The 11,692-nt window shown below is 42.0% G+C and overlaps 1 protein-coding gene across 3 annotated transcripts; it reads right to left on the reverse strand.

Moving 5' to 3' along the window:
• Window positions 1–2: 2 nt before the first annotated feature.
• Window positions 3–8,284, reverse strand: LOC128119071 (coagulation factor XI-like). Of its 3 annotated transcripts, XM_052752128.1 has the most exons (9): window positions 8,207–8,284; window positions 7,318–7,373; window positions 5,397–5,559; window positions 3,821–3,927; window positions 3,010–3,169; window positions 1,247–1,356; window positions 764–923; window positions 268–377; window positions 3–169 (listed from the first exon to the last, which is right to left on the reverse strand). In XM_052752128.1, exons 2-9 carry the CDS (start codon window positions 7,370–7,372, stop codon window positions 3–5), a joined length of 1,032 nt encoding a protein of 343 aa, XP_052608088.1. In that variant the 5' UTR covers window position 7,373; window positions 8,207–8,284. The 3 variants fall into 3 exon arrangements, with proteins under 3 accessions (XP_052608088.1, XP_052608089.1, XP_052608090.1); XM_052752129.1 differs by lacking the exons at window positions 7,318–7,373; window positions 8,207–8,284 and having other exon boundaries at window positions 3,821–3,932; window positions 5,397–6,051; XM_052752130.1 differs by lacking the exons at window positions 3–169; window positions 268–377; window positions 764–923; window positions 1,247–1,356 and having other exon boundaries at window positions 2,719–3,169.
• Between the last annotated feature and the right edge of the window lie 3,408 nt (window positions 8,285–11,692).

The following is an 11,692-nucleotide window of genomic DNA, read 5'->3' on the forward strand; positions in this document are numbered from 1 at the left end:
TCTTACTTCCCTTCATTGCAAGACCCTCGAGACGGGGAATAGGTAAAGAACTGGCAGCGGACGGAGTTGGTGCACATTTTCTGGCAGGTTTCATGGCCTTTCACATCAACGATGTCCAATTCTTCTCCCAAGAAATCGGTGTCATTGTAAAAGGACGGATGACAGAATACTAGACAATGAAGCACATGCCAGATTCAAACTGTGCAGCCTTCACAGTCGTCTATCTCGGGGCTGTTGAGCTGGAGAAGGAAGTCCTTCAGTGTTTACCTGGGGTGCTATGCCTGCAATGCTGGAGACTGAAGCCAGAAAGGGCGTTGCTCTTTGCAATGCGTGAGCTTGGTAATCCACTTTCAGATGTCTTAAGGAGGCAAAGATGTCTAAGGCACAAAAGGGGATGTATAAATAAATCATTTAGAACATATCAAAGAGACGGAACACTGTTACAGCGCATATGGAAAGTAAAGTCAGCTCCCATTGGCATTTAATAGTAACCATGTCCCTATCATTCCTCTTGAAACATTGAGTCACAACGTGCCATTAAACTGTATGTCATCAAGAACTTTTCAAAGCGCCTTGGAACTTGCCCTATGGTCAGTGTTCCCAGAGTCTTCCCTCCTGATGTTCCTTTCAACAGGTCCCACCTATCTCAAAGAGTCCGGCATTTGCCTGCTACTTAGATATGATGTCCTATCTGGATTGTACAGCACATCTGTATTGGTTGCCTTTAAAAGAGGACAAGTCACCCTTAACGGCAGCTTCCTACCTTTGAGATTCTTTTGGCCATTCTTTGGAAAAGAATGTAAAAAACAGACAACTGGGGTGATGGGTACAAATCCGCCGACAGACAAAAGCGTCTGGGGCCAGCACGCTGTCAATGTTGGGGTCTGCAAGCACCGTGTTAGGGAAAACGTCCCTGATGCAAGCTGTACAACAGAAGAAACTGTGTTAGGCAGTCAGGGCACCAGCCACGTCACAGACATTGTGTTTGCTCATTATATTAAAAGGAGAAAGTTAACCCAAAGATTTTTTTATTATTATTTATAAAAAATAACTGATTATTATTTGAAATTTAAGAAGAAATTCTTTCCATGACATAATGAGCCACATCACATGAAGACAGTGACAGGTCATTGGGTCTCCTTCATCAGTGAACATCAACCGTTTTCCAAGTTTGACCTACAGCACACATCCTCAGCTTTCTCCAGGCTTCATGGGGCAAATACCTCCTTGAGAAAGCAATAGTTACCCAAGTTAGAAAGTCCACAGGACTTCAGGGAAAATCCGGATACCACATGACCGAGCTTTGTTATTCTGGTTGGTGTCCCCATTTGAGTGTACTTCAAAAGACAAGTTTTACTGAATAAAACAAAAATGGAAAATATCATTCTTTCCAAGTATATAATAGCACAAGAGGATAAGAAATTACCATCTGCAGGGAGGAAGTGGCTATAATAATAAAGGAATTACTCTGAGGAATGTTCGCCTCCAGGGTTAGTTGGCAGCTCCTCTAACCACGGGGTGGCCCTGTGGACTCAGGAACAATGTTATCTCATCAGTGAACAGACAACCTGAGAGACCCTATGCAGTGTGAGGAGTGGAGTGGGTAAATGGGTAATTTCTCCAGCTCTTTGTAACTTTAGCCCTCTAAGTACACTTTTTTATAAACCCTAGGAACATTTTCCTGACTCGCAGTTCACATTCTGTTAAGCCGAAGACATAAAAATTGTCCTCTGAGTGAAGTAAAAAGAACCATAGAAGGCTATTATCCATTTTTTATTACTGACTTTTCAATACATCTCTGATGCTTTACTTCCTATTCACTTCTTTTTCAAAACTGAGGAAAGCAGAATATGAATAGTCAATGTTAAAATCCAACTATTAAAAATGTAGTTTAATGGGCAAATCTGGGTCATGTCACAGATTCCTAAATCTAAAAATGAAGCTTGGGAGCTGGAGAGATGGCTCTTCTGGCTTCTACGGTTACCTGCACACATTGCATCTATACACACAGCACCCACACCCACACGCACACAAACTTATTTTAAAAGAACAAATCGTATAATTTTCTAGCAAACATTTAAAGCTAACAGGGCAGATTTAGTCGTTAGTGACCAGATCACTTTTCTATTATTATGTAATAGTTATCTTCCCGGAAGATTTCAAAATCCCACATGAAACAGTCTCAAACGTTGCCCACGAGCTTCAAATACTTCATCTTAGGGAAGGAACAGAGCAGTCCAGTTAGCTGGATAGATAAACAGACTTGAAGTTTCGATTCTTTAGGTCAGGACTACTCCAATATTTGTTAGACTGGAAAGAGTACCAAACCAGTTGCAGCTCCCTCAAAACTACCAATGCAAAAATGTAGTGCTTTTGAAGTCAGTTCCGATAGAGGGTAAGCGTATGTCTGCCTTATAACAGTGTCATTGAAACAGAATCTGTGAGGCTGCACTGTATGTACTGTCCATTGCGCGCGCGCGTGTGTGTGTGTGTGTGTGTGTGTGTGTGTGTGCGCGCGCGCGCGTGTGTGTGTGTGTGTGTGTTATGTGGGTATGCAAGTGTGAATAGGAAGTCCAAAGGAGGATTTTTAATGGGAGACAGCTTCTCTCATTAAACCTGGAGCTGACCAGTGAGCCCCAATGATCCCGTCTCTACCCCCTCACCCTATCCCCAGGCCCCAAGCACTGGGGTTAAAGGCAGGCACAACCACTTCTGGCTTTTATATCGGCACTGGGATACCGACTCAGGTCTTCATTCTTGCACAACCAGTGTGTTTACACATTGAAACACCTTCCAGCCCTGAAACACAAAATCTTGATTATGAATTAAATGCATGCTAATTAGACACTCAATGAGCTTTCCATGACGAAACAGGGATTGCTACTATGCAAATGTCTTTTGAGGGTTAAGGAAATTTAGGCTTCACGTTGATGAAAATAACTAATGAATCAGTGGTTTTCCTTGCACTGACACTCCTATATCCTGGAGCTCGGACTCCGGCTCACTTACCGATGCGCCACACTGGGAAAACGCCCTGTTGCGTATGTGAAAAAGTGGCAGTGGGCGTCACTTGTGCATCTCTCTTGGCATTCCCGAGCATCCTTCACAACAGAACTGTTATAGTTCATGCCCTTCATGTCTAGGTCCACATACACATCTTTGCTGCAAGCTGGAAAAAAAGGCAGAAAATGTGAGCACCGCCAGAAGCCAGGAGCAGCTGCCGTAGGGCTTCCCCAGCAACTGGCGCTCTGGACTCAGACTTCATTTCTCACCCACTTTCCCGCAGAAGTTCTTAATTTTGTTTTACTCTGCATAATTCCTACTCCCGCTATGAGGTATTGTGAGGAAGCCAACGTCCTTCTTATACTGGAACAACAATTTGCATCTTGTCTCTCTGACCTAGTGCCTGAACTGCACTGACTGATAGATTCACTCATTCCTTTATTGAAAAACACCCATTTCATTATTAAGATGCATGCCACTTCAATCTGGGCATTTATTTTTCTTTCAGTTTGAATTGGTATCTATAACAAGAACTTTTGTGTACAATTTTAAGCTGGGAAGGAAGAGGTCAGTAAGAAGTAAGAACTGAGGTACTGACGTGCTTTTGCGAGGTTAAGAAATACTAATGAATGGGAGCGTGCTTATGGGGGGGAAGAAAGCAGATATCCATGCGCTCTATTCTGCATAAGAAGACCATTCTTTAGTGAGGAAGCTTAATTCTAGACGGTACTATTTTATTTCATGCCACAAGACCGGATCTGAAACGATTACATGTATAAATTATAATGGCTAGTATTTATTTGGTAAGAAATCTTACCACTTAATTGATGAGGGCATTGCTTGAAGGAATATCCAGAAACTGCTCCTGTCGTATTCACCATTGGCAGCGTTTCTGTGACACTGTCCTTCAGGATGCAGGCAAACCTGTTCTTTTGAAAGAAATAGCATTACTCACTGGGAATTCATGTTTCCAAAGATGGGTCCTAAGGACAAAGAGAAGGAAACAAACTACTGAATGTCATGCCAAAGCAAATGTTTACTTAACAAGAGTCTGGCTCTGCTTTTTATTTCAACATCCCTACCTTTAAAAGAACACACGTGACCCTCCTCTCCGACAGGACATGGACAGGAATGGGCGGACTCTGAACTATTGCAGAAATGTTGTTAAGAATCTAACAGTTTTGTATTGTCAATGAGCTGGAAATGGTTTTGTTTTACAGGGCTACATTATAAAGACTCTCTCTCTCTCTCTCTCTCTCTCTCTCTCTCTCTCTCTCTCTGTGTGTGTGTGTGTGTGTGTCTCTGTGTGTGTGTGTGTGTGTGACATGCATGAGGAAGCCAGAAGAGGGCAGTGGATCACTTGGAGCTGGAGTTACAAATGACTGCCAACTTCTGGAAGTGGGTGCTGGGCACAGACCTTGGGTCCTCTAAATAGCAGCCAGTGATCTTAACCACTTAGCTATCCTTCTAGCCCCTACATGATTACATTTTCCAATGGTGGTGTAATACAGAATGTTCTGTTTGCATCTGGTCCAACAAAACCTAAAGTTTTATTCCTGGCCTTGCTTGTAATAGTAGGCTTGCCAATCTCTGTTCTAGATTTCAGAAGAATAATTTATGTTTATGGAATTATGTAAATATCTATGAATCCAGCAAGAACAAACAAAGATAATAGCAACTTAGTTTTTGCATAAAAGGTTATATATTAAATTTTAAGTTTAGCATAAAGACAGAAACGGATGATATGTCTAAGATTTTAAAAATTTGAGTAGAGAGACAAAACAGCCATAGGAAACTGGTGAAATCTGATGAGAATTTAATTAGCTGCTATAAATAACACTTGAAGGATGTAATGGTGTAAGGTAATTTTGTTAAATTTCTTACACTTTCTTAGTGGTGAAGGGCATGTTGAAATATTTAGAGGTGCAAGGATACGATATTTTAAAATCATTTTCAGTGTTTAGCTGTGAATATGTACAGGTAGGCAAAGCAAACCTGGCAGGATTTTAGAGGGAGCAGGAGATTATTGTTGCAATTTTCAAGGTATTTTTATAAATATTTTTTTCCTAATTGAATGATTAGAAGAAAGTTCTAGATAGTAGCCACTATCATTAGCTAACAGTGACAAACAGAACAAATATAAGACAAAAACGTGGGAGAGAAAATATGACCTTAACATTGAGATCTCAAGAGGCATTACAGTTTCTCACAAATGTACCTAGACATTATTCTTTCTGTAATATTTAATATTTTAATGGAATGAAAATTCAGTTTCCAACTGGTAACATCACAGTTCATATAATGGCAGGAGGGAATGTGTAAGGTGGTAATCAGTAGTGGTAAGTGACTGGCCTCAAAAATGAATTCCTCTTCAAAGAAACATGAGCAGTTACCATTTAGTAGGATCATCCGAAGTTGACTCAGCCATGAATGTGAAGAGCAAACACCGTGGGTGGTGGGTGCAGACCAGTTGGCAGTACTTGGCACTCGGTGTGAAAACAGTACTTATATCACCTCCTTGAAAGCAGGTGTCTTTGAAGAGCTTAGTGACACATTCTGTGATGAAACATGTGGGCACACATTAGTGTGGGTTTGGGTAGGTACTTACCTCGTTAGATAATCTGATAATGTCAATGGTAGCGTGCCTACTTCCCAGAAAATAAGCCTGAACTCTGATACCAGATCAACTAACGCTCTTGGGTTAGCTTCTTTAGTGAATGGCCCCAGATGGAAATAAAACCACGAACAACACATTGGCCTCAGTGAATCACATTTGTGAGTGATTGTCTTGGGAGGGCTACAGGAGAAATTCAATGATTTCTCAGCTGTTGGTCGGCAAAACATGATCCTCAGGAAACCCCTCCAGGTCAGCAAAGACTTGCCATGTTTTTCTTCATTCATTGTCTTAACACTGCAACATACTAAAAGCCAAGACTGATGGCCTATTACGTAATGTCATGTTAACATTAAAAATGGACTCCTTTGGGCCTGGAGAGATGGTTCAGAGGTTAAGGGCACTGTCTGCTCTTCCAGAGGTCCTGAGTTCAATTCCCAGCAACCACATGGTGGCTCACAACCATCTGTAATGTGATCTGGTGCCTTCTTCTGGCCTGCAGTCATACATGCTGTATACATAATAAATAAATAAATCTAAAAAAAAAAAAAAAAGGAAAAATGGACTCCTTTACCAACAAGAAGTATAGAGTCCAGGAAAAACCATTGAGTCGTATTTAGTTAAAAACTCAGGTAAGTTTTACTTACAAAAAGCTAAACTGCATAAAAATTTAAAGGTCCTCTGTTGCTATAAAGAGATACATAATAATCTGTATGGTATGTGACCTTTGGGACTGTTCCCTAGTGACTGAATAAAAAATACTTAAGTTAAGTTGTTATGATCAATATTAATTGGGTAACTACAGTTGTATTAATTATTTCTACTGAATATTAAGTAATTACTAACAAATTCAATAGTTAAACTAACCAAATGTGTAAGCTGTACATTAATATTTTAATAACATTTTTAGCCCAGAATTGGTGTATGTATTGTGCGTGCATGCGTGCATGTATGCATGTGTGTGTGTGTGTGTGTGTGTGTGTGTGTGTGTGTGTGTGTGTGTGTTACTGGATTGAATGCCTTATGGAAAATTAATCAATGAGGTGACTCAGTCTTTGGCTTTCTAGTATTACTCTTGGATACCATTACAATGTGTTATATAGGTAGATATAGATACAGGTCTATAGATAGACATAACTATCATAGAGATAATATAGGTGTAGTCTCTTTGCAATCCTGTATTTAAATCTCTTTCTTTCTTTGGGCCTCTTAAGTGGAAGCCTTGATTGGAAAATAAATGATTTTGCTTCCTTCCCTGGAATTAGCAACATGGAATTATCCCACAATATGTGGGCACTAGTGTAATTTCTCTTCATGGAATTACATTGTTTCCTACTCTACAGGTCAGGAAATGAGCTATTTCTAGGCCATATTTAAATAGTGAGAAGAGTCCTTAAAAGCTGTGATAAAGATGCTGAAGTGTAGCTCTTCACAGCTGATGGTTTCTGGCAGCGGGGTGGACATGTGAGGAAGGACTCAGTGTTCTTTAAGGGGCTGGCCACTAGGAGTTTGACCATGCTCCAGTGAGTGTATCAGCAATACAAATTGCACTTGGTGGGGTTTGTTGGGGGGCAGTGCAAAGGTCGAAGGGTGGACCTGTCAGGAAGGGGAGGTAAGTGTGATCTGGGTACATTGCATGAAATTCCCAAATAATTAATAAAAACATTATGTTGGGAAAAAATAAAGAAAGCAACACTTACCACCAGAAGCTGAGGCAAAAAAGATAAAACATACCACCTGATGTAATGAGACCATCCTACAAAGAGAAGACTGTCACTGTTTTTAGAACATAAATTGTAAATTTGTAACTAGTTTACTGACACCAGAATTTACACAGAATGAGAGGAGCGCCTCATAGGATCCCTCGGTAATGTGAGGACAGCCTTGAGCAGGGTGCGTACTGTTCAGTCCTGTCAGAGTTCTGCAGAAGCCACACTGACCATTCATCCTCCCTGCCCTCTCTCAATCTCCACCTCATCAACCTAAGAAATCCTCCAGTCACTGCCATTTGACCCCCTCCAACTTCCCACATTTGATCTTTTTTTTTCAGTTTTAAAACTCTCTCTCTCTATGTATATATGTATATATATGAATTATTATATATGATTATATATGTGAATGGTTATATACATGTGTATATATAGATATATACATATATACATGAATGATTATCTTCCTTACAATTTCTATTTCTAAAAAAACTTACTTCAAATTCATTAATATATTTTGCTTGGTCATATATGTGCCCTACTAAATACTGAAAAGGCTGTTACACACACACACGCATGTACACACATGCACGCGCACACACACACACACACACACACACACACCCTCAGATCCAGTTCCTGTATTGTTCTTTAATCTTTGTCTTGAAAAACACTTCTCATTGGCTACACTCCTAGTCTTCCACTGCCTCCGCCCTCAAGTCGACTGTCGAGGGTGACTGAGTATATCTACAACGTGAGATCAGATGCATGTTAAAAATCGACCTTTCTGTACTGAAGAAAATTAAGCCCTCATCACAGCAGTCGGGACACACCGTTAGGCGTACGTGGTTGAGAGAAACGTCCACTTTTGAAGCCATACCTGCAGACACTTCCTCTCTCCTTGCTGCCGTCCTCCGTCCGGGTGTTTTCTTTCTTCGACAGAGGCTTGTTCCCCTCTAAATGAGCTTGCGCAGGACACTGTTCCCTAAATGGTGACTTGTGCTGGTTTCCTCTGTCATGTGACATCCTGTGCACACCATGCTCAGCGTGTCTGGCGTCCGAGGATGTCCTTTCAGTCCCTGCTAACGCAACCCACCTCCGGAGAGTTTCGAGCTCTTTCCACACACCACATTTGCCTGCGCTCTTTCTCCTGTGTATTCAAAGAAGCAGCACACGCCGAGGTGGCCAGAGAATCTGAACTTGCCTGGGCAGGTGGGCAAACTTAGAGTGTGCCTGCCTGCCTGCCCGAGGTATACATGCTCGAGCTTTCCAATTCCAGCTGTGCACCGTTGATTCCAGCTCAACTACTGCAATCCGAGCAAAGAAAACAAATCTGATGGACGTGGTCATTTGCAGTAGAGTGGAGAGAGGTGATTTCGGGAGCTGGAGGCTGGATGCTGGGGCCTGAAAGCGGGAGACTGGGGACTGGAGGCTAGGGGACCAGAGACTGAGCACACAGATCGCAAGTGAGAGTCCTGCTCTTGCACTCCCAGTTTCTGTTTCATAATGTCAACTTTTCAGACGTCTACGGAGATAGGACTGGCTCTGAGGGCCAAAGTGCATATCGTACCTATTTGTGAATCCTGACCATGGAAAAGAAATCTATAGGAATAGACAGTTTTCACAGGGTTTCTTTTAGGGCTCGCTGAGACTCAAATGCTGAGCTACAAAGTGCTATGTGCTGCTACGCCGCCACCAATAATAAAGCAGAGAGGTTCCCTGAAGGATGAGGGGCCTTGTACACGCAGGAGTCTCCCAAGGGTAGGGCTTGTTGCAGTTTATAAAGAGGAAAGCCACTTCTACACAGCTATGTTTCTGTTAAGGTATCCCCTTGAGCTTGAAGAAGGATCAAGTATTCTTTGGAAAACATGACACTTCGTGTTCTCTGTTACCAGACTTATTCCTTTACAAGTCATGTCACTGGAGAAAAATAAGTTAGTAGAGCTGTAGTCTAAAGAAGTGGCTGATGGATACTTGGCCATTTATTTCACTGCCCTCCAGGTCTCTCGTTTTTAATATTAAACACTAACTAGCCAGGTGTGGTGGTACATACAGGTCTGTTAATCCCAGCACTCAGGAGGCAGAGGCACATGCATCACTGTGAGTTCAAGGCCAGCCTGCTCTACAGAGTGAGTTCCGGGACAGCCTGGACTACATAGATAGAGAGACCCTGTCCCCAAAACAAAACAGAACAAAACCAAGAACTAGCTGTAAAGATTGCTTCATGGTCTCTTGATACCTCAACACACACACACACACACACACACACACACACACACACACACACTCACACTCAAGGTAAAAATAAACTGATTAAGAGTCTGATTTAGGACTGACAAGATGGCCTAGCAGTAAAGGTGCCTGCCAAGACTAACATCCTGGCCTTGATCCCAGGGTGGAAGGAGAGAACTGACTCCTGCAGATTGTCCTCTGAGTTCTGAGGGTGCTTTATGACAGATACTCATAAATAAATCCATGTTCATTTGTGTTTTTTAAAGTCTGATTTAAGTAACTTCCAGAGAGAGATAATTGAAGGTTCTGGAAAGGCTCCCAATTTTCTATAGAAACAGAAGCTCATATTCACAAGTGCAACTATAATTAAAAAAAAAAAATTCTGAAGACCAGAACAGAAATGGAATGTGCTGAAGTCATGTGTACCAAAGAAAACATGCACTTAGTTCAGGGACAGAGTGCCAACATTAGCTTCTGAGACAGCTGACTTCCAGAATTTCAATATTTGGGGACACAGGGACACAGTCCCATAGTCCCATTCTCTGTGTATCATAGCCATGCTGCTAGGGGCTTTCTGAATTGATTTCGAACTTGTCAGATATTCATGCCTTTGTGGAGAGATGAGCCAGGATGAGAAATACTGGGCAACCCTTAAAACACTCCTGCAGGGGCTGGAGAAAGGGCTCAGTAGTTAAGAGCACTGGCTGCTCTTTCAGAGGTCCTGAGTTCAATTCCTAGCAACCACATGGTGGCTCACAACCATCTATAATGAGATCTGGTGCCCTCTTCTGGCATAAATTTGTTACAGCACTCATATGCTGTAACATAAAATCGTAATGAGTCTTCTGTCCCACCAGCTAGCTCCCAAATAATGACACAGAGACTTATTAATTATGAAATCTCAGCCTTAGCTTAGGCTTTTCCCTAACTAGCTCTTATAACTCAAATCAACCCATTTATATTAATCTGCATTCTATCACGTGGTGTTACTTCGCTTACATCTTGTACCTCCTGTTTCCTCTCCATGTCTCCTGGTGACTCTGCCTTTCTTCTTCCCAGAGTCCTCTCTGTCTCCAGAAGTCCCACCTAACCTCTTTCTGCCTAGCCATTGGCCATTTAGCTTTTGATTACACCAACCACAGCAAATACATCTTCACACCATGTACAAATAAAATAATCCCACAACACAAAATAAATAAATAAATCTGAAAAAAAACAAAACCACTCCTACAGAAAGAATGAAACAGAGGAGGAAAGGAAGAAGTTATGGGGAAAATAAGAAAAGTCGGAAGCTGGGTAGTAAATATGAAGCATCCTCCATAGACACATGGGAATATTTCTGCTAGGGCAGGAAGTTAAGGTGAACAACTTCATGAGTGTGTTTCGTGTATGCATGAATGTGTGTGTGTGTGTGTGACTTAGAAGAGATCATGCAAAAAAGAGATAGCATCTTTTTAGCCGGGCGGTGGTGGCGCATGCCTTTAATCCCAGCACTCGGGAGGCAGAGCTAGGCGGATCTCTGTGAGTTCGAGGCCAGCCTGGTCTCCAAAGCGAGTTCCAGGACAGGCGCAAAGCTACACAGAGAAACCCTGTCTCGAAAAACCAAAAAAAAAAAAAAAAAAAAAGAAGAGATCATGCATGAAGTACCACTCCACCTGTTTTACTATGTTAGAAGGCCGTTGCAGTTACTCAGATACTATGTTTTTGATCTGTTGTTGCCAGGCACCGGTGCCCACACAGCACACAATCACACATACGCATCAACAAAAATAATAAAAGTAAATCTAAAAGGAGAGATTTGCTACATTCCTATCTATATGCAGTACTGATGAAGGAGCAAGACAGAGACAGAGAGAGCTTCCTTCAGTTTCCAGCAGCTTAGTAGGGCAGAGAGGCATGGACAAGAATTACATGAAAAAAAAAAAAAAGATAAAGATTAGAGGCAGCCCTCGGAGTTTGGGCTGAGCTCTAGAAAACAGTGAGTACTGCGCTATGTGTCCCCCACCCCCACCCCCCGTGTGACATAGGAAGAGGAAGGCTCTGTCCCAGAGCTGACATGCCCTTTCTTGGGTGGATCTGCCGAAGATCTAGGGTCAAGTGCCCTCACTCCGCCCTCTGAAAGTGACCTATTCAA

Source organism: Peromyscus californicus, unplaced genomic scaffold (assembly GCF_007827085.1).
Source record: "Peromyscus californicus insignis strain IS unplaced genomic scaffold, ASM782708v3 Scaffold_23__1_contigs__length_62951481, whole genome shotgun sequence".
Classification (NCBI taxonomy): Eukaryota; Metazoa; Chordata; class Mammalia; order Rodentia; family Cricetidae; genus Peromyscus; species Peromyscus californicus.

Excerpts from the sequence above, each read along its gene's own strand:
- LOC128119071 (XM_052752128.1), bottom strand. The coding sequence starts at position 7,372 with ATGGTCTCATTACATCAGGTGGTATGTTTTATCTTTTTTGCCTCAGCT. Across the intron at positions 3,170-3,820 it reads ATGCCCTCATCAATTAAGTG|CTTGCAGCAAAGATGTGTAT; the intron begins GTAAGATTTCTT and ends CTTTTTTTCCAG. Across the intron at positions 924-1,246 it reads CTGTGGACTTTCTAACTTGG|CTTGCATCAGGGACGTTTTC; the intron begins GTAACTATTGCT and ends TCTGTTGTACAG.